Source organism: Cucurbita maxima, unplaced genomic scaffold (assembly GCF_002738345.1).
Source record: "Cucurbita maxima cultivar Rimu unplaced genomic scaffold, Cmax_1.0 Cma_Scf00025, whole genome shotgun sequence".
NCBI lineage: Eukaryota > Viridiplantae > Streptophyta > Magnoliopsida > Cucurbitales > Cucurbitaceae > Cucurbita > Cucurbita maxima.
In genome coordinates, this window is record NW_019272041.1 from 1,058,164 (window position 1) to 1,079,303 (window position 21,140).

Consider the following 21,140-nt stretch of genomic DNA (forward strand, 5'->3'; position numbering starts at 1 on the left):
TCAATGAGATAAATGCTAAATTGTTACATCTACAATGCTACCAAAGTTTCAAAAGTCAACCAACTCAATTATGTTATGACATCCTAGCAAAATCATGACTGAATCTTATAGTTGATAGAGTACCCAATGGCGATGGCGGCTGGGATTGATAGGCATCATCTAGTGTCAAATCTAATTGATCAGCTTTACTATCATCCTACAATTAAAAATCCTAAGCTTATCTTTCTCCAAATAACCTGCTGACTAGAAATTTTCGATGAAAACATCGTACCAATTAATCTCAATAAAACTGTGAATCAATCACAATTCTGAAACATAAAACAAATCCGACTTAATTAGAACATCATCTACTGTAACTTTCACTGGAAAACTTGCAGAGCAAACTAAAATGATCCATTATGTTTGCTTGCAAACAAAAGTTCTCTGAAATTGCAATAGATGAAAAACAATGACAAAAAATAACAATATTACCTTAGGCTCACAAATGTCTGACAGGTTCAATCATATGAAGTCAGTAACGCTGGCCACAATTCGGCTGCGTATCGAGCATGCTGTCGAGTCAAACTGTTTCCAGTTGTAGTGCCAAATAGGTTCAGTTCATATATCATAGTTCCACAAACTAATAAGATAAATCAGGAGGGGGCGGGGGTATGTTAGCTTGCGCATAAAAAGACTAGAGCAGCAGCAGCAGGTTTTGGACAACTACAGATCTATATACTCTTTGACATTAGAGACAAGACTAAGTTATGAACAATTGATCGAACTTCCTGTACCATGGATGAAGATAGTCTTGATCGAACTTCCTAACCGTGGGCGCGAAAACGATAGGGCAGACTTCATGAAAATTGCCTCATAGAGATACTCTTCTCATCTTATCGTCTATGCATTTTCTTCCTCTCCATAAAGGGGACAAAAATTCTCTCTAATGCCGTGGAGACTAAATGAACTCCATCAAGTTTCTCTTTTCCACTACTCCTTGCCTATTTATCAATGGAAACTCGAGGTGATTACCTTCATCATCTTCGTTTACTTTTTCAGCGACGGGTTTCTCACAAATACAGGAGTCTGGAAATTCATGAAATTCTTTACCACGTTTCAAGTCATCAGGCTCACCCATGAACCCTCGTTGGCAAGATTTTACCTTTCTGGCGAATGTATTCCAATCCATCTTGTTCCTTTCCATGAACAGAGCACTGAGTCTTTTCGCATTTGGCCTAATGGTCCTTCTATGACCTGAATACCTCCTAAAATACACAAATCAAAGTTCAGTGTTAGGAAGGCAAGATGAAGAATACACAAAGGAACTTTAAAACTTCCAATTGATGTATTAAAAGGTTTTCAAGGCAGTCTCAAGGCTTACAAAGTTCTTACGCCTCCTGTAATAGTGGGAAGAATTATATATCAATTTGTTGGCAATTCTTCAAAGATATAAAAATTAACTTAAACATTCAACGGTAATACACCATGTGATAAACAAGATTAAGAATGAATTTGAAATCTTTAATTAAGAAGACAATTAATAGAAGTGAGTTTCATCTTCTTTGTACTTTATACAATCAATATTGTTATAGTTTTTTATAAATTTTTGTAGATTACCTGAACACTTTATGTTTCACTCTTTAAGAGAAAAAGCCTGTGAGGCACCTCTAGCCATTTAAAACATTGATTTCTATACTAAACAGTTCCTGGTAAGAGATTTCAGGAGAAGTCCTGGGAAAATAATCCTATATAGCGAAAAATATAAGGAATTTAAGTATATAAAAAATCTATTTTCGAGCTGCCCTACTATGATTCGTACAAAAAAAAGAAACTATTTAGAAAACAATCTCTCGAACAAGACAGTCTTTTACGGTCCAAGAATAGATGCACAAATATTCAGTTTCAGTAGGCTGAATTATATTCTTGGATGGTGGATCCAATTCAGTCGTCCATGGTTTGCATATGAATCCTCTCACTTAACAGCAACCCAAGGAATATATAGAACTTCTGATAAGATGATGTCAGGGAGGAGAGTTACGAAGTAAAAGTTTACCCACATGCAGAGCACAAAAGGGGGTATCAGAAGATCAAAACAGACCGCTTTTTAAAAACTAACCAATAATCTCATTCTTGATAATGATGCAGCAGATATAGAAAAGAAATAAGCTTGGTACCTTTCACCAGCAAGAATCTTGGCCATGTTCCCATTATTGTTAGTGACAAATACGTTGCTCTCATTGCATACAATGTAGTCGATGGCAGCAAGACGAGAAGAGAATGGAAGAAAGGGTTTCAGCTCTGCATCAGCAAGCATCTCCTTGGTATAGAAATTTGGGAAAAGTTCCCTAAGAGGCTTCAGAGTTTCTTCTCCACCATAGATTTCACCAGATGCAACATAAATATAACTATCATTTCTAAAACCAAGTGCACGTAGCATCAGACCCACTTCATACGGAGTAAGTGGGCATTTCCCTCTCTTCCTTTCTTCCTCTTCACTTACATCCTGTAAAGCAATACCGAAATTTTTTATACAACCACTTGCTTATTGCAGATCAATCATACATGTCCAAATACACAGAGTTCAAGAAAAAGCAATAATAAAGAAATTTTTTAAGATCAATAGTTAATATTCAAATGTATTTAGAACTCAAAAACAGATAGAATACTGCTCACAGGTAGTGTTGCCCATCGCTTCCTTATTTCACCCAGTTCATGCCTTTCCTTTTCACCTCCACCATAGTAACATCCAGAAAAGGCTAGCATATCAGGCTCAAACCTACAACCAAAATGGATACATTTATATAGAATCAAACACTAATAGTAACAGATATGAATTAATTAGTTTATCTACGTGCACATGTAAGAATGTCTATGGACATCCACAGAATCATAACGTATGTGAAGAGTGTGGCCTGGCCAATCATGGGGCTCTTCTCAATAAATCTTTTATTGCCGAGCAATATTGGCCCTAGATAAATCAACTACAACTACAACTGCAGCAGCCGTAGCCTCTTTAATAATGATTTAGGCCTTTCCTTGTAAACCATCAAAATCAACAAAAGCATTATAGCCTAAAAAAAAAGTTTAATCATACGGTGTCTTACTAACTAGTGTAGCCTAAGGTATTTAAGGAGAGAATTCACCAAGAATCAGATCAAGGATCTTTAATAGAATGAAATTATGAATAATTCATGAGAGGCTCTGTATTAACAGTGAATAAAAGTGGATAAGGAATTACCCTAATTAACCTTATTCTCTCTACATCACTACCTTAGTAGGAGCATAAAAAACATAAAATCAAGCCGTCAAATAAAATGATGACCATATTTCATGTAGTGTGGCACTTGCTGTTCGGTTAATTTGGTAGCAAAAGAATAAGACAACTTTCAAACACAATTAAAAAAAATGTGGATTCTATTTAAACCAATGAAATTTCTATCGCGTCATTGATATAAAAGAAAATGAACTCTTCAGATTTGATATCTTGCTTACTTTTTGTGTTCTTGCTCTTATTTAACAGCTTCTTGTTGTTTTCTATAAGAAAATTAATATCACTGAACATATGCAATTGCAAGAGGAGAAGAAAAGCCTAGACCTATTTTTCTCTCATGGCTAAAAGAGAACTTACACACAATAAGAAGTCCGGAGACATAATTTGCATCAAGTAACATCAGTGAGACTATCCAAAAAAATGCTTGAAGGACCTTCCTTCATCCTTGAAAACTCTTCTATTTCTAACCAATCAAGTGACTCAAAAAAATACTCTGATGAATTAAGGCAAAAGAATAGTTTTCTACATCTTAAAATGGCGATCACAAAATCATAAATCCAAAAGGAGAGTTTTGGCATATTTAGGAGTCTGTTTGCCAATCAAATTTAAAATATTTGAAAAACAAGGACTTGACAAAATATTGACAAAATATTTAAAAACGAGCGCAGGTACACTAACAATCACCAACAGAAAAGAGTAGTCTACAGCACAGGCCAAGAACTACTTGAGGCAGACTTCTTCTGAGCAGGATGGTTATTGATCCAATCTCTAGCCTTCGTACTTTATCAAAGCTCCCGGCCAGACGGATACTATTCTTTAAAAAAAAAAATCATGTTACAAAATCTGCTGAAGTTGATCATTAAGCCTTGTCTCACTTAAGCCCATTACTTTAGCCCAAGTTACCGCTAGAGGGTGTAAAAAATTTCTCAAGTGCAGATTTCTTTTTTTTTTTTTTTTTTTTTTTTTTTTTTTTTTTTTTTTTTTTTTTTTTTTTTTTTTTTTTTTTTTTTTTTTTTTTTTTTTTTGCTTTTTTTCTTTTTATCCTTTTTCTTTACAAGAAACAACTTCTCGTTGATATAATAAAAAGGATTAAAAGATCAAAGGAAAACTCCCAAAGGAACCCAAAGGGAGTGAAAAAGAAAAATTAAAAAATAACAAAGACAACCATGAACAAGAAATTTTTGTGGACAGAATAAAACAAATCCCTATAGAAAAAAAAAAATGACTACTATTGACTTTTGCTACCATCTTGAGAAACTTGAGAAAACTGGGAATGCCTACTAAATTTGTTGTCATAGTTTTTACTTTGATAGGAATAGAATTTGAAGAGGACGGATAATGAACTGAAGAAGAGGTGAGAAATTAATAGGGGATGAGACTCCTACCATCATCTTGAAAAATTAATCCAAAAGTGTTTGCGAATGAACCTTCAATATTAATATATAAAAAATTCTCCATAGGCCACATTAGAGTCATCCAAGCAATGATGTGGGGTGACCTACACGCAAAAGGGTCTTTTTCTGGATGAAAAATTCCCTTTTCAAATGTTATTTCTGAATCGCCGATAGAACCTTGAGAAAGGGTGCTAGGATTAAGAGAACCTTGTTGTGTGAGCTCAATTAATGTTTTATTTCGAATGGTTATTTTCTTAAGTGGAAGGGCCAAAAGACTTGAACAAGATTTCTTCAATTGTACCTAAACTAAACTTAGAATCCTACAAAATGGTTGAAAGCAAAGAGTCACCCCCTTTTTCCGAGAATAACACAAGGAATAAATTTCAGTAAAACAATTCTTAACTTCTTGAACACTTAGAAGGCTTGTTGAGTCAGAGAACAAATAAGGGCCTTGAAAAGGAGCCTTTTCCTTCCTTACTAACACTTGGATCATTAGTAGTCACAACTGAATTTGAATCATTATCAAGAATAGGGACGAAGGCACCATTAAAAACCTCTGAGACTCTCGGATGTATCAACAAAGCTGGACACATTAATTCTCTTTAATAAACCCGTTGAAGATGGTTGTTTACTATGTTCATTATCATTAATAGTGTTTTGTTTTTTATGATGAGAGATAGATTCATCCATAAATGTTGCCGTTAGAGAAAGTATTTCTAGCCTAATTAACTCTTGATCTTATTGTGTTGGTAGAAAACCACAAGGATTTATTTATTTATTTTATTTCAATGTGGGCAGATGAACAATCGAGAAGATCAAGGGTTTGTGAGAAGATAACGACCAAACCCCTTGGCTGTTTTCCAACTGCTTCAAAGACGTGTTTCTTCGAATAGATCAAAGGTAAGTTTGATAGTGAAATCCAACCATTATAGCCCTTTGGGTAAATAATGTTTTTCATTGGACCAATTTCCTAACTTTAAATGATAATCCCCAATTAATTTTCATTCTTCATTGAATAGTAATCCAAAATCATCACCAGTACCCTTCAACAACACTACAGCCAAGAAGAGGGTGATGATTAATTGGTTCAAGATAATGTTCGAGAATTCGATGAATTTGGTTCCAAGAATTGTGAGCATAAGATTTTGAGACCACAGAGAGATAGCTAAAATCAACTTCTACCACTTCCTTTTTCTTTGATCACTCGTACAGTAGAAGAAATTTGAAACTTTACTTAGGGCTAATTAAGGAATTGCCATTGCCCGGAACAACCTTTGAACGTGTCCTTTCTGACTCAACTTAACTTCAACTAGAACTCACATTTTCCTTGCGAATTATATTAAACAATTTTTCCTTTCTTATCTGGACCAACTGGAATACTGAATCCCTTCCTAACCCCTGTGGAAGGCAAAACAACACTTACAAGAAACCATCCTTGTTGAGACCTGAACTTAAATAAACAAAAAGTATCAGAGGAATCTCTATCTTTCTTGAGGAATGTAGAAGTAATCGGCATATGCAAAAGATCTAACAAAAAACTCTCAAACAAAGGGAGATGGGAGAGGGATAAAGGGAATAGTTGTTTAAATGTCATATCTTCAACAAAAATTACTTCCTTCTCTCTCCAAAAATAGAAAAATGCATGATGAGAGAAAGATTCTAAGCAATAGAAATCCACTAAGATTTCAAAAAATATTGGACTAAAAACTAATAACTTGATTTGAACAGACGGAAAAACAAATTCTGCCAATGAACGTAGACTAGAAAACCAGGCTACAAAACAAGTTTCTATGGTTGTACCACTCTTGATATACACTGCATAGAATTTTCTTCCTAGCCAAAAATTCATGATATAGAAGTTGTTCCTTTGGGCATTGCAATAGTCTAACTAGACAGAGAAAGATTCTTACTGGGGAGCAAGACTTTGGATTTTTTGGATGATAGTTCCTTGACTTCTGAGCTAAATCTCTACTGTTATGGAAACCAAAATTAAGGCCACAGAAGCTTAAGTTCGGCATCTGAGGAAACTCCTGGGCAAAAGCATCAACAGGAGCATCAGGTACGCTAATATTAACAGATCTTCACATCTGTAAACAACCAAAGGATGCACTTCTGGGAAGACATTTGAGTAGGAGACAGCTCTTTAGCAGCACGTTTTCCAACGCAGTCTCTTTAAAGAAAGTCTTCTGTTGCAGAATGTTTGGACAACATTGATTAAACCTGGAATTTAGGCCTCAGAATAGGTATTTTTTACTGGGAACTTCACAATAAGAGATAGGTTATCAGAAGGATTGAATCCTTTCGAACGGGGGTTGGTACAGATAAAATTAGATATAGACCCATCTGTTGTGTTCTCTAGTAAATTTTCCTTCCTCCACACCAGGAAAAGCAGTGGATTGAAAGGTCCTTTGAAAACTTAATTTGGAAGTTTAAAGTTCCAAAGTCGGTGAAATTATTTCTTTGGACCAGTAGCTATAGAAATTTGAACGACTGAAACACTGCAAAGAAAATCCCCAAATTGGCCCTCTCTCCCTATATATGTCGTTTTTGATTGGATGTCTGAATGTTTGAGAGGCACATCTTTTCGGGGAAAAGCTAAAATTTTGTGGTGTTGGACAACTAGAGCTCTCCTTTGGCTCACGTGAAAAGAAAGAAGCCAGTCGATCTTTGAAGAAAAATCAGTTGAAGTGGATATTTTTGAGCTAATGTACCATATACAATTTGTTGGTGGATTTAAAACCACAAAAGATTATTTTGTAATTAAGCTTCTCAGAATATCTTCGAATGGGAAGGCTTTCTTGGGCATAGCACTTTGTGGGGTGGGGGGTCCTCTTCCCTGGCCCTTGGGTTGTTCTTTTTGCGATTAAAACAAGTGCTTGTCGCTTTAAAAAATGATCCAGGGTGTGTAGTGAAGAGTAATGACGAAAATTTTATTTTCTCTTGATGGTTTCTTAAGAGATCCATACTGAAGATTCTTCCTTGATGTTTTGCGGGTTTTGGAAGGTTTTGAAGGGCTTGCATTAGTCTAATAACTCTTTCAATGCAAGTAAGTGTTTCTTTACTGCCGAGCTATAATTTTGTTTGTTTTGCTAGTTGTTTTTCGTTGTTCTATTCTCGTGTATTTTAGGCTTATTTCTTCTTGTATTGTCTTTTTTTGTTCCCATTGGGAACTTGTATCCTTGAACTTTTTCCTTCCTTTTTGTACGTTAATGAAAAGTTTTCTTTTTTTCTTTTTTCTTTTTTTTGTTAACAAAAATTAATGAAGATAGAATCCTCCAACAACTTCACATAAAAGAAATGCATTCATTGACAAAGATCTAGAGGAGGAAATTTACATGAATTTTTATAACAGGGCAAACAAACAAAAGTAGAAAGTACGCTCACTTAAATTCCTTTATGATTCTTTCGGGTGGAATCTATGTGTGTTGTGCTGCGTCAGTTAAGCAACAGACGCTTTCCAAAACCTAGGGGCCATTCTAAAGGTGGATGTAATTCAGTGTTCTCCCCAGACGTTTGTGTGATGTGCAAAAGAAATGGGGAGTCTATCAATCATCTTTCCATTCATTGCTCATTTTTTTAGGAAGGCTTGGTAAATTTCATTCACGTAAGAATAAAATGATTATAGCTTCTCATCCAAGAAAACGTCTACGGAACAATAGTTTTTTAATCCAATTCAACCAACTATTGCTCAAAGTAATCATCTACCTCCAAACTGTATAAAACCCATCATAAAAAAGCAAAAGGGGAAAATATCAAAATTATTTATCACGCCAGAAATCGTCAGCTACTAAAAGAATGACACTAAAGCAACATATGTCACAGTTCACTTCCCATTTTCTCACAGTATCTGTAGCAAGGGCCAAGTTTTGTCTTTTTCGCTTTGGTTTTTCTTTTCTTTCTTTCTTTCTTTCTTTTTTTTTTTTTTTCTTTTTTTTTTCTTTTCTTTTTTTAACTAGAAACGGAGACATTTCAGAGATCAATGAAACATACAATCATAGCTCTCCAATTAGCCAAAATATCATTGAGAGAATAAATGAGTGCCAAGTTTCTATAAAATAATTGCTAGAAGACCAATGCTGCAAATACAGGACAAGAATAGTAGGAAGAAGTGCCAAGTAACATTTTGCAAAATATAGGAACAAAATTCTGAATAAAGTGAGTAAGAGTAAACCTCAAGTGAATGGCAATGTAACGTTTTGCCATATTTCTCATTCTCTTCACAAGTCTGTGACCGAGATCTTCTATAGGTTTTACGAATCTCAAAGCATGATAATTAGCCCGACAACGCAACTTCTGTAGCTCTTCATCAAGCATATTTGAAAGTCTATAATCAAACTTTGTCAACTGGACAACCTGCAAATTTACATCAATGAATTTCACCCCTTTGGAAATGACCTCAAACTGAAATTCAACATGGCAAGAGATAATCTGCAACACTGATATTTTATTGTCACCACAATAAAATTCCAACACTAGTACCTCATGGTTGAAAGCATGTGGCTTTTAAAAAGAAATATCTTGAAGTGGCATGCACAAAATTACTTGTCAAAGACAATGTACGTAACAATTACTTACCCTAAAAGTTATAATTAAAAAAAAAATACTTTTTAAAGAAAAAAAGCTCTGAATGCATCAGCAAAATGTTGGAAAAGGGCCTTACACGTCTCCTTAAAAGTATAGGCAAAACTTGATCAAGATAGTATTCAGGCTCTGACTTTCTAGGGACGCGCATAGTATAGGGAGGTTTCTCCATGGCACGCATGACTTTATCGGGAACTCTTTTCACAATAGTCACATCTTTTGAGAGGGAGGAAATGAACAGACCAACATCAAAAATGTTGACAAAGTCACTGCATACCAAGACAATTTTGCATTAACAATTACTATAATTAAAAATAGAAAAAGGTTAAAGCTTCAATTCATGGATCATTCATCTTTAATTACCTATCGTCCTTCCAATAGGAATGATGATCTAATTCAGGTACCACAAGTGTAGCATTAAGGATCCGTGCAACTGCCACAGCATCTGTTATCTAAGAAAAAGAAATACATTCACATCAATTCAAAGCTAATAAAAATTTTGGAATAATTTAGGAAAATTTTGACGCAAGAATCTTTTGGAACCTGATGTTGATGAACAAAGATGACAACTCAATCATGATAAGGTAAAAGAATTTAGGGCTCCGTTAGGTATGAAATCTAGATTTTGTTCTGTGTTTTTTAATTCACTGAGTTCAACAAATATATATTTGGTAGACGTGTTTTCAAGAATTGTTTCCAGGTTCTACGATCCAGATAGTGAAAATTCTAAAAACAACATTTATGTTTCATTGTATTCAGATTTTGAATTTGGAATTTTAAAATGCATATTATACCAAGAAAGATAAAACTTCAATAAAGATGGTATTTTGTGTTATAAACTCAATTTATTTTTGTTAAGAAAAATGTATAATATAATATATTATAAGTTATAAGATATTGTAAAATAATAATTATAAAAAAATTATAACAAAAAAAATATGTACATAAATTAATTAATAATGGTTTAATTCAACTTAATATTTAGTTTTGCAGCTACAACTAGTTTCATGGTATATAAATATATTGTAGAACGAATTTTGAATCATTGTTTAAACTGGAATCCAATTTCTAAATCTACAATCTAACACATATTTGAAAACATGAAAAACAACTTTGTTTCAGTGATTCCATTTTTAGATTGGCTGACCCTTATATTAGCCACTAGATTTTCCCTTCTACACTCCGACATAAAATTGTAACAGAAAGAAAGAAAGAAAACCACTTACTCCTGTTCTCTGCTGATTCAAGCCTCCACTCGTGGCGATAAGCAAGTAACCATTCGAAGACTTCTCACTAACAGCAGCTGAATTTCAAGTCACAGTATTAGCGATAAGCAAGTACACTCCGACATCAGATTCTAGACATATCAAAGGAATGAATCATGTAGGCATAAGCAATAAGCAAGTAGCCATTTGAAGACTTCTCACTAACAGCAGCTGAATTTCAAATCACAGTATTAGCGATAAGCAAGTACACTCCGACATCAGATTCTAGACATATCAAAGGAATGAATCATGTAGGCATGCACTGAGAAGTTTAAAGAGTGCCAATTTGGCAGTTAAGCAGAATGCCAACATCCTGACAGGAACTAACCTTTCTTTTGATAAGAAGCAAGATTTCATGGAAAAGAAAAGAAGTAAGGAATTGACTGTCAAATGCTAACCAACTGATTAACTACTTATTAGCAACTGAACCAACAACCATGCTATAGATTGAAGAGTCTAAATTCTTAATACAATCCATTCAATTTTAAATTTGAAAGAAGTATCTAAAGCTAGATGCTCTTTGAAAAAGTTTTGCACAGAAATAGAATTATCCCAATTGTTTGAAGTGCTCGACAAAAAGGTTAGCAGGCAGTTAAAGTAGTTGCAAAAATATCTAATTAGAGAGGAAGGAAACGTAAATAGGCGATTCTTGGTAAGAAGTAGGCTTCCTAACATGTTGAACAAAGAGTTTTAAGAACAAAAACTTGGGTGGCATGAAGGTAACCATACAAGAAGAGAAAACATCAGCGTCCTGGTTCTGTTGGTATATTTAACTAGTACCAAATAAAATGAGGAATGAGGAAATAATAGAGGTGTTAAGCCAGCACTCCAAAATACCCCACGAAATCAAGAAAAATATAGTCAAGACGAAATAAAACCTTAACTACAAGCCGTAATAGGAATTTTAAGTTTTTGCACTTGACATCTTCAGGTAAACAAAATATTTTCACATGATATCACAAAATGTATAAACTAATCAAAATAACAAAAGCAATGCCAAAATCCTACAGAGAGCGATGGTAACCATGTTAACTTACAACCAAAACGTGGGCTTCTTTTGCTGCATCCATAATAGTTCTTCGAAAGCTTAGACTCCCAGATATTGATCGGCCTATGACGAGCTCCCTCCTGAAAATTCAGATCAATGATGAACTTCAATGAACTGTCGGCCAACAAACCCCCTCTTCTAAAGAGTAAAACCCACACAATTTCCCACAGCATTTAACGTGAAAGGATAAACAAACTACAATTACCAGCGCCGAGTAGAGCCTCTGGTTGACTAAGTGCTGAGAGTACCATTCAAGATCAGAAGCAACATGACCCGTAAACAACGAAATTAAACCTAACGCAAAGAGCATCAAACCACACAACATCGACCATGAAAACGTCGCCTTCCTCTGCGCCGACGTTGATCTCGACAGTACATTCTTGCTACTAACAGCATAACCTTTCCCACTATCCTGCGGCTGTAACAGAGCCAGGTTCCCTGATATCAAGCTAAACCTCCAAGCTTTCACCACGCCCATTCAAACCCACCTCCAGCCTAATTACACAAGCCTAATGACACTAATACCCATACTCGAAATTCCAAATGTTCCGAGTTTACGAAGAATACGAGAGAGAAAAGAAAAAACAAAACAAAAACGTAACCGATTGGGGACAACAATAATGTAAACAATGTTGATGCAAATGCAAATGCAAATGCAAATGCGAGCGCGAGGGCGTGGAAATTAGGGCTCTGTGGCCGTTAAACTTCAAGTAGAAACCCTAGAAATCGTGATCGGCCTGAACAAAGCGTGTGATTGAATCGGAGCAGAGAAAATGGGGAGGAGAAATGGGATTTACAGAGGAGAATTGAAATTGTTGAAGACGAAGATAAGAGATTAAAGGGACGGAAAGATGAGAGTGAAAATGGCGGAAAGAGAAATAGAGATTTATGCGAAGGCGATCAATGACTGAAAATGGGAAGATAGAGATTTTTTTCAGTCCGGCTAATAAGGAACCCCGATGCCCGATGAAGATCACTCACCTGACTGACGGCAGTCCAATTTTGCCGACGCCCTTCTGGGAGTTTCCATTTTATATGAGGGCAAATTTGACATTTCATTCTATTTCTTTTCTTTTTCTTTTTCTTTTTTCAATTTCATTTTTTTATTAAATTGCAAATTTAGAATTAGTCTCTATATTTATTAAATAGTCGAATTATAGAGACGGGACTATTTATAATAATTTTATGATGATAGGAAAATCTTAATTTCCTTAATTGTTCAAATTTATAATTTAATTTAAATGGTTAGTAAATTAATACATATAATAAATGTAAAATTATAAGTTTGGTAGAATAAATTATATTAAACTATATAAAATATCATGAGCTAAATTTCAATTATGCCCTTAAAAGTTTCATTTATATATTTGCATGTTGAAAATATTTTAAATAATATATTTTCTACCAAAATAAATGATAAGAATTGGTATGATCCGTGATAGATAATTATTATTTTGTATTTGACTAGAAGTAATTAAGAAGAACTTTGTTGAAATACTTCGTAGCTTGAGAATGTGAGAGATACATTTTGTAAACATTTTGGTTATAATAATTGGCTACCACTAGTAGATGCAAGGGAATTTATTCTCTCCAAACTAGGTAATTTTTTTTGTCTCTTTGTTTAATTTCTGATAGTGGGTGTGAGTGCGATCGATCTTGGTTTTGCTTCCACTACAACAATTTGTATCATAGTATTTTGGTTGTAGCATTTAGCCCCAACAATTGGGTATGAGAGCATTTTTTGTTATGACATTTCGCTACAACAATTAGGTATTAGAGCATTGAAAGCTTTGGCATTTTGAGCCAACAAGTGGTATTAGAGCATTTGAAGGTTGTGGAATCATTACAGCACAACAAATAGTACCAGAGCATTTGAAGGTTGTGGCATCGACGCACAACAATTGGTATTAGAGCATTTTTGTTGTGGCATTCTACTACAACAATTGGGCATCAAGTATTTGAACGTTGTAGCATTCGGGTACAACAAGTGGTATAAGAGCATCAGGTTGTGGTATTTGGGGTATTGTGAAAGACTTAACCTCGTTGAACACTAAATGTGTTATGATACTAATTGTGGGTTATGTAATGCCACAACAAAAAATACTAATACCCAATTGTTGCAGCGAAAATAGAAGCAAAATTCATTATACTCACACACCCACAGACTGAAATTAAATAAAGATATGCAAAGATTTATGTGGTTCGGAGAGAAGAAATTCCCCTACATCCACAAATGTTGGCCAATTACTATAACCAAAGCGTTTAGAAGTGTACACTCTCACACTACAAAAATTATCTTACAAAAGTTCCTCCAAATTGTTTCTACCAAATACGAAATAATAATGACTTCACACCTAAAAACAAACAAACCTTTTTAATAAGCATATTAATAGTAATTATAATATTAATAAAAATGGTTATGAATTCAGTGAGAGTTAATAACATAAATAAATAAATAAATAAAAATATTAATCAAAACTAAATGAGATTTAATAACCACAAATCTATAATAAATGAGAATTATGACAATTTATCTCATAATCACTAGTATCTTAACCATGATCAAACTGAGAAATTTAATATATTTTGAAATTTAGTAGGTTGAAATTTTCGTCTAGTACTCATATCTTAAGAATGAAAAAAAAAATTATCAAGTCAGTGCTCGACAATCTGTAATTCAAATTTTGAAGAATGGGTCATTATAATTACATAAAATTGTTCGATGCATTACTACCGATTCAAATTCTAATATAGCGTAAGAATATTTAAGTATGATTTATTTACCTAGACTACCATCACTCAATTTTATTTAAAAAATAAAATAGATCTTTTTCTCACAACTTTATATGCCATGTTTTTTTCTTTTATTAATTATAGTTTATTGTTTAAAAGATTTTGTTCCTGAAAAAGGTGGGGACCAGGATCGAAAAATGTCATGACAACTTCGGCATCATAAATATATGGCCATGAAAAAAAAAAAGTCGTGATACAAATTTTCGTACGAGTTAGAGAATTCAATAGTTGAGGCCAAAATGGCCATATTTGGAGCATGCTCCCTCTAGCTCATGGTTTGTCTGATGAGTTCCGAACCAAGTCCAAGAAATGGGTGAGCTAGGTCGCTAGTGAAATACTCCACAATTATTGGATAAGTTGTGTTTTACCGTGCTTATGTTGTGAGCCTCAAAGATCGAGAAAAAATAATCACAATATATTTAATGACAACATGTGTAGATAGTATAGATAGTTACATTCATGACAATAGATTGATATCTTCTTTCTAGAAATAATTCGTTTAAAAAAAATAAAAAACAATTGTTGGAGAAAATAATTTATTTTAAAACAAACTCAACAATATAAAACAAAATTAATATTTTCTTTCCCTTAATGAAAACAAATTCAAATAGACATGTCCTTCCATTAAATAATGACATTAATTATATAAAAAATTAATATAAAATTTTAAATTTTCGTAGATCCAACCAAATTAATAAATATTTTATTAATTTAAATGTCCGTGATTGAACTCAAACAAATATGGATTAAATTAGATTGAGTTGGTCCGAATATTTGAATGATTTAATTTTTTTTTTAATATTTATTATATAATTAAAAACTAAATACATACTATATTTTATTATTATTATTATGTAATAAAATACATGCAACGTTCAAGATGGGGAGACATTTATGATTAAAGTATTTAGTGGTTGACCAAGAAATTAAACCATAAAAAGAAGTAATTATATATTAACGAATGATTATTCAAAATTGTAAGGTCTATATTTTTTAATAATAAAATTCATTATTTATCTATATAATATCACTTCGAGGCTCCCACGTTCAAATCAATTTTAATATGATTAACATAAATTTTAAAATTTAATATAGTCCAACATTTAAAAAAAAAAATGTATATATATATATATATTATAATTATTTAAAATAAATAATAATAATAACAACAACAGATATGAGTAAATGTAAAGCCCATAAGTGTTCGAAATCACATGAAGTGATTTTGAAATAATTAAATTTATTTTTCATGTGATAATTTTTTAAAAACATATCTTTAATTATTTAAAATAGAGATATTCACGAGCGAGGACGGGAAGGCTTCCTTGTCCCCAACTTTGCCCCCTATTTCATTTCGCATCTGTTAAGGATATTTAGTAATAAATTATAGTTTACCATATATATCATATTTGATATTTTATGATGAGGCAAATATCTAGATATTTGTCTTCTTACCATAATTATCTTTATATTTATTGCATATCATTGTAATTTATTTAATTATAAATAAGATAACTTTCACTTCTGTGGTGGATTAATCAAACATTTTTATGGTATCAGAGCTTTTGAAATTTCACTTATAAGATAACTTTCACTTTTCAATGGCTTTGGAAATTTTCTGCTGTTCTTCTCTATTGTGTTTTGATGTTGCAGGGGTAGTCGTCATGGTTGTCACATGCAGAGCCAATTGATTACTCTTCGGCTCCACCTTTTGACTTCCAAATCACCCTTTGTCATACTTTGTACATACAACCTCACCTTTTCCAACACAATCAATTTTCCCTCAACCAACATAGTTTCTTTCATTTTCTTCCCATTCTTCCGTTCTTCAAAGAAACCCTAATCTCAGGATCCTCATCAGTATTCTCTTCAGAAATATACGGAATCTCGACAAACCCATCAACCTTTTACAAAGATTTACCTTCTGAATCTAGGTGCCACACTGGCCTCTTCGCCAACCAAGTTGTCGCTACCCTTCTTGCCAAAATTGGCTATTTTGCTCATGTGACGACTCTTCCGGCTGCCCTTTTCGTCAAAATTGGTTCTTTCGCCCAATGTGGCGACTTTTTTGGCTTCAACATTGTATTTATCCCTTGCTCTAGATTCCCCCTTCTACTTCTTGGGGTTAGACATATTCTCACCAGAGCCAAGGCAGCATCGTCCCTGAGTAACGATCCCTCTTCATGGGTTAGACATATTCTCACCGAAGCCAAGGCAGCATCGCCGTTGAGCGGCGATCCCTCTGCAATTTTCAATGACCAAGAAAGTGTTTCTCTACGCCTCCTCCGAACAATGACATCTTCACGAAAAGTATTTCTCAATCTCTCTTTGAATTTTTCAAATTCAAGCTTTACGTTCGTTCAAATCCGACGCTCAGCTTGCGGTGGGTGTTAAGGATATTTAGCAATAAATTATAGTTTACCATATATATCATATTTGATATTTTATTAAGAGGCAAATATCTAGATATTTGTCTTCTTACATATCTTTACATATTTATTGTTATTTTCATTTATTATCTTCTCCAATTATTTCCATTTATTATCTTCTCCATATCCTTGTAATTTATTTGATTATAAATAAGATAACTTTCACTTAGTTGTGGTGGATTAATCAAACATTCTTAGCATCTCTGTAAAATTTGTCGCTTATTTTTTCGTATTTTTTTTGTTTATTACTCTTTAAAAAATGAGTATTTTAAAGTTTGATATTTTAATATAATATTTATTAAAAAAATTGTTAAAGAATCCTAATAAATCAATACATTTCATAAAGCAAATATATACATAATTTTTAAAAATTAAAAGGTTAATATTACACGCATTCTTGAGTAATTAAAAAAAATATACAACATAATATTTAATTTAAATATTACTATCAAAATATCAAAATTAATTATTCTTTTTTTCAATATAGCGAAAAAGAACGTTTATATAACATATACATACACACACACATATATATATATATATATATATATATATATATGTATAAAAGCATAACAATGTTGCTCGGAATTGGGTGGGGATGGAGAGGGGGAAATATAATAAAAAAATGTTCTTCATTCTCTCTCTCGTCTAACTCAAATTTTTTTATTATTATATGAAATTGAATTAATATTAGCCATATAAAACAAACTGGTTTCAGGGCCTTGAATGTAAAAGCCCAATTGAAGGCGACTAGGCCCAGCCCATTTAGCTCTCTAAAAAAAAAAAAAAAAAAAAAAAAAAAAAAAAAAAAAAAAAAAAAAAAAAAAAATCAAANTATTACAGTTCTAAAACCCTTAACCCCTTCAGCTCAGTCGTGTCCAGTAGAATTTCCAGATCTCCTCTTTTTTCTTTCATGGCTTCTGCTTGCCAAAGAATTGCGAGCAGACTCTCCCAATCTTCCTTCAGAACAGTTCTCCGTACAAATTCTCCGCCCAAATCTCCATCTTCCAAGTTCTCCCTGCCGTCTAAATCCTCTGCACCTTCCGTTAGCCGATTCTCTCTCGCCAGGTATTTCTCTTTATCCTTTTATATCTCCTTGTTTCTGTACATTATGTCGTTGCACTTGGTCCGCTTTTGTTGCTTGTTTTCATTTTGATTTTTCTGATTGGTTCTACTTCTGCTAGGTCTCCGTCGGAGCTGGGATGCGTTCAATCGCTTTTGCCTTTTCACAACGCGGTTGCTGGAGCGAGAATGATTTCCTGTCTGAGCACAAATTCGAGGAGTTGTCGTGCGCTTTCTCAGGGTACTACTCTCTGCTGACCCTCTCCTGGCATCTAACATGAAATATTCTACTTTCTTTTGAATTGTGAGTAGCTTTTTTATGTATTACCTGTCGACTTTTCCTTTTCTTGCTCTGCAATTGTATGCCAGTATTTTTGTGATGGCATCTTCTGATTTTTTTTTTTGTAGTTTTTATTGGTAAACTGCTCCGCAAATCGTGCAGATTGTATGTGAAGTATCAACCATGTTCCATGATCTTACAATTTGATTTGATTTGATTTTTTTTTTTTTTTTTTTTTTTGACGTCCTTTCTGGCATAAATTGGTACAATTATAGTTTAGAAGTTTAGAGTACTGGATTGCTACTGATGCTTTAGGAAGTTTTTGGTCAACTTGTATAAAAATGGAAGTCGAACTGAAGCTAGATCGTTTAAGTTGACTATCCCAGGAAGAGAAACCATCCTAGTTTTGGTTCTCCCTTTTTTGGTTTCTTTCTTTATTGGTTTCAACTTTTGTACCCCAGTTCAACTGGTCTTTATCTTGAGTAAAATTAACTACTAGAACGATAAGGAGAGAATGAATGGAATGACTTTGGTTCTTGACTGGGGACCTTGAAACTGACTGGAGTATTTGGTTCCTGCAGGCACATAATATCAATTGTCAATATGCTTGAAAGAAATAGATTGGAAGTTTGTGGAGCTTTCCTATTTTGGTGCAGTGTATCGATATCAAGTATGAAACTAATTATCTCATAGTAGTCCTAAAATGTCGAAGATATTCAAATTCCTATTATTATAACTTGCAAGGAACTAACGATCTGTCAGCGGTGGCTCGTTACCACTTTTAATTACCATATAAAAAATGGAACTGTTACATACTCTCTATTCAGCAGTAGTCATTTCCTGAATCTTTAAATCTTAAGAGTCTCCTATGGAAAACTTTTGACTTGAAAAGTTGGTTACCAAATTTAAGAGAACGGAATGACAGATTGGGTTTCCCCATAAATCAGCTTTGTGTCTGCAATCTAGTTCTCATCATCCTGAAGAAAACTATCTCGACAAGAATCTATTCAGTTCTCATGGAGTTCATGATGTTAGAATAAGGGGATGATCCAGTCTATAGTTTTAGTTAATTCCGTTATATGAACTAACCTTTGTTTGTTTTATGAACGGCATCATTTTTGCTTACAATAATTGTGTGTAGCGAGCATAAAAGATCGTACCTTCGAAGTTATGGCTCACAAATACTCGTATGATTGTTCTTATCATTCAACCCATTAATTTCTTTTATCAAATAATCTATATGACATAACTTCTCATTGCCCCAGATGCATTTGATGGTACGTGAGACATATTTGCTGTTTTTGAAGGTGGGCCAGTCACGCTATACTTCACTAATCTAGAAATGTCACTTTTGAGTGATGTGTAAAGGTTCCATAGATGTTAGTTCTTGGTGCCTTTGGTTTGCCTAATGTACATGTAATGGTGCCCATATCATACTCCTTTAGATCTGTGCCAAGGGAACCTTGACTATTCTCGTAACTAATCTTACAGGACGACTATCTAACTCGAGAAAAATCCATATTACTTAAGGATCATGTATCAGTTGGCATTGTTGACAATAATTTATGGATTGTTTTTGTTACTGTAGAACTAGATTGCCGCATCAGTTTTCTTGAATGAGATATGAAATGAGTCATATTGCATTTTGGACTCCATTCTGCTCTAGCTATTACTTACATTCTTACCATGTCTTCCTTATTTTTGTACTTGTATTCTGTGGCTGCAGAGCTAGGTTTATCCGTTCCAAGGTGACTTAATTGGGCAGATCACCGTAGTGACAAAGGGATGTCAGCAATGGCTTAGTGGATTTCTTTTAAGTACTATGACCAATTCTGCTCAATTTGTTTAACTAATTTTGATTATTCCATATTCGGAATATGTTGAAATAAGAATATAGTGATTCTAGTTCTCATGACAACTCAGAAAACAATATTTTCCGCCATTGTTGTGGGTCATAAATGTTTGATCAGTGTCATAGATATGTATGTTTCTTATTTATTGAGATACACATCATATTATTTTCCTTTGGCTTCCATGGAACAATATATCTTGTAAACAAATGACGGCTGTTTTTCTTACTACTAGAACAAGCAGCCTACAAAATGAGGAATGACATACTTTGTACCATGAGCTTAAGAGATTATAACACCAAGGGTTGGGAAAATTTTGCATTGAAATCTTGTACAATCATTGGCCAGTATATTGTCATTCGTGATCTTAGTTCTGTTAATGGGTTCCTTTTAGAACCATCAATGTCATCTGTATGGGAAATCTTCAAAACTTGTGCAAAAGGAAAAATAATCTATAATCATCTGCAGCTCCCAATTTGATTACTTTCTGCTACCTCTGCCTGTTTTAAATCCCTACGAGCAACACAGGCACCCAAAAGAGCTCACGAAACTGATCCGATCCACTCGAACCACACTCTGGTTTGTGTATTTGCCTTTTCTATATACATCCCCTCTTTGTCCCATCGGCCCAACCATAGTTCAACAATACTCAGTAGTTGGTTTGATACCATAATCCTCAATTGTTTGTTTGTTTGAAGTACTGCATCATGATCTGATCTCCCATTGGTAGAATGCTTAGAAATGTGATGCTATCAGGTTTTACATCTTTCATCCATTGGCATTTAGTAGAATGCTAATAAATGTGATGCTATCAGGTTTTACATCTTTCATCCATTGGCATTTAGTAGACTCCTAAGAATGTGATGCTATCAGGTTTTACATCTTTGGGCAAGCACTCGTTCGCCCACGTGTATAGATCAACAGACCCACTCAAATGCTTGAAAATGTGAATAGATGCATCTCCTCCTTCTAACGCAGTGCATTCTAAGATGAAGTATTTGCCTATTTGGCCTATCCATCTTTGATAGAATTTCTACATCATCTTCAATATCTCCTAATTGAGCCCAACCATTTATTAGTTCATTGTATAGTTTTATCTACATGGTTTACTAAATTACGAACCCCTTTTAAGTAATTACATGACCTTACACATCATGATTAAAGATGTTCATTTAACTCCTCAAACGA

At 33.7% G+C, this 21,140-nt stretch overlaps 2 protein-coding genes across 5 annotated transcripts; one reads left to right on the plus strand and one right to left on the minus strand.

The window, feature by feature from the left end:
* Positions 1–363: 363 nt before the first annotated feature.
* On the minus strand, positions 364–12,533 carry LOC111498380 (O-fucosyltransferase 29-like). Its single transcript, XM_023149598.1, has 9 exons — positions 11,744–12,533; positions 11,528–11,618; positions 10,452–10,528; positions 9,589–9,677; positions 9,305–9,494; positions 8,816–8,997; positions 2,653–2,755; positions 2,154–2,482; positions 364–1,244 (listed from the first exon to the last, which is right to left on the minus strand). Exons 1-9 carry the CDS (start codon positions 12,014–12,016, stop codon positions 938–940), a joined length of 1,641 nt encoding a protein of 546 aa, XP_023005366.1. The 5' UTR covers positions 12,017–12,533; the 3' UTR covers positions 364–937.
* A 5,072-nt stretch (positions 12,534–17,605) lies between these two features.
* On the plus strand, positions 17,606–20,250 carry LOC111498548. 4 transcript variants are annotated; one of them, XR_002720791.1, is made up of 4 exons: positions 17,606–17,828; positions 17,945–18,126; positions 18,684–18,772; positions 19,829–20,250. XR_002720791.1 is itself a non-coding variant. In XM_023149845.1 (4 exons), exons 1-3 carry the CDS (start codon positions 17,674–17,676, stop codon positions 19,385–19,387), a joined length of 294 nt encoding a protein of 97 aa, XP_023005613.1. In that variant the 5' UTR covers positions 17,606–17,673; the 3' UTR covers positions 19,388–19,409; positions 19,829–20,250. The 4 variants fall into 4 exon arrangements, 2 of the variants coding, with proteins under 2 accessions (XP_023005613.1, XP_023005612.1); XR_002720790.1 differs by having other exon boundaries at positions 17,945–18,063; XM_023149845.1 differs by lacking the exon at positions 18,684–18,772 and adding an exon at positions 19,368–19,409 and having other exon boundaries at positions 17,945–18,063.
* Positions 20,251–21,140: the final 890 nt, after the last annotated feature.

Excerpts from the sequence above, each read along its gene's own strand:
- LOC111498380 (XM_023149598.1), bottom strand. The coding sequence starts at position 12,016 with ATGGGCGTGGTGAAAGCTTGGAGGTTTAGCTTGATATCAGGGAACCTG. Across the intron at positions 9,678-10,451 it reads TGAATCAGCAGAGAACAGGA|ATAACAGATGCTGTGGCAGT; the intron begins GTAAGTGGTTTT and ends TCTTTTTCTTAG. Across the intron at positions 2,756-8,815 it reads TACATTGCCATTCACTTGAG|GTTTGAGCCTGATATGCTAG; the intron begins GTTTACTCTTAC and ends TTTTGGTTGTAG.
- LOC111498548 (XM_023149844.1), top strand. The coding sequence starts at position 17,674 with ATGGCTTCTGCTTGCCAAAGAATTGCGAGCAGACTCTCCCAATCTTCC. Across the intron at positions 17,829-17,944 it reads AGCCGATTCTCTCTCGCCAG|GTCTCCGTCGGAGCTGGGAT; the intron begins GTATTTCTCTTT and ends TACTTCTGCTAG. Across the intron at positions 18,064-19,828 it reads TTGTCGTGCGCTTTCTCAGG|AGCTAGGTTTATCCGTTCCA; the intron begins GTACTACTCTCT and ends CTGTGGCTGCAG.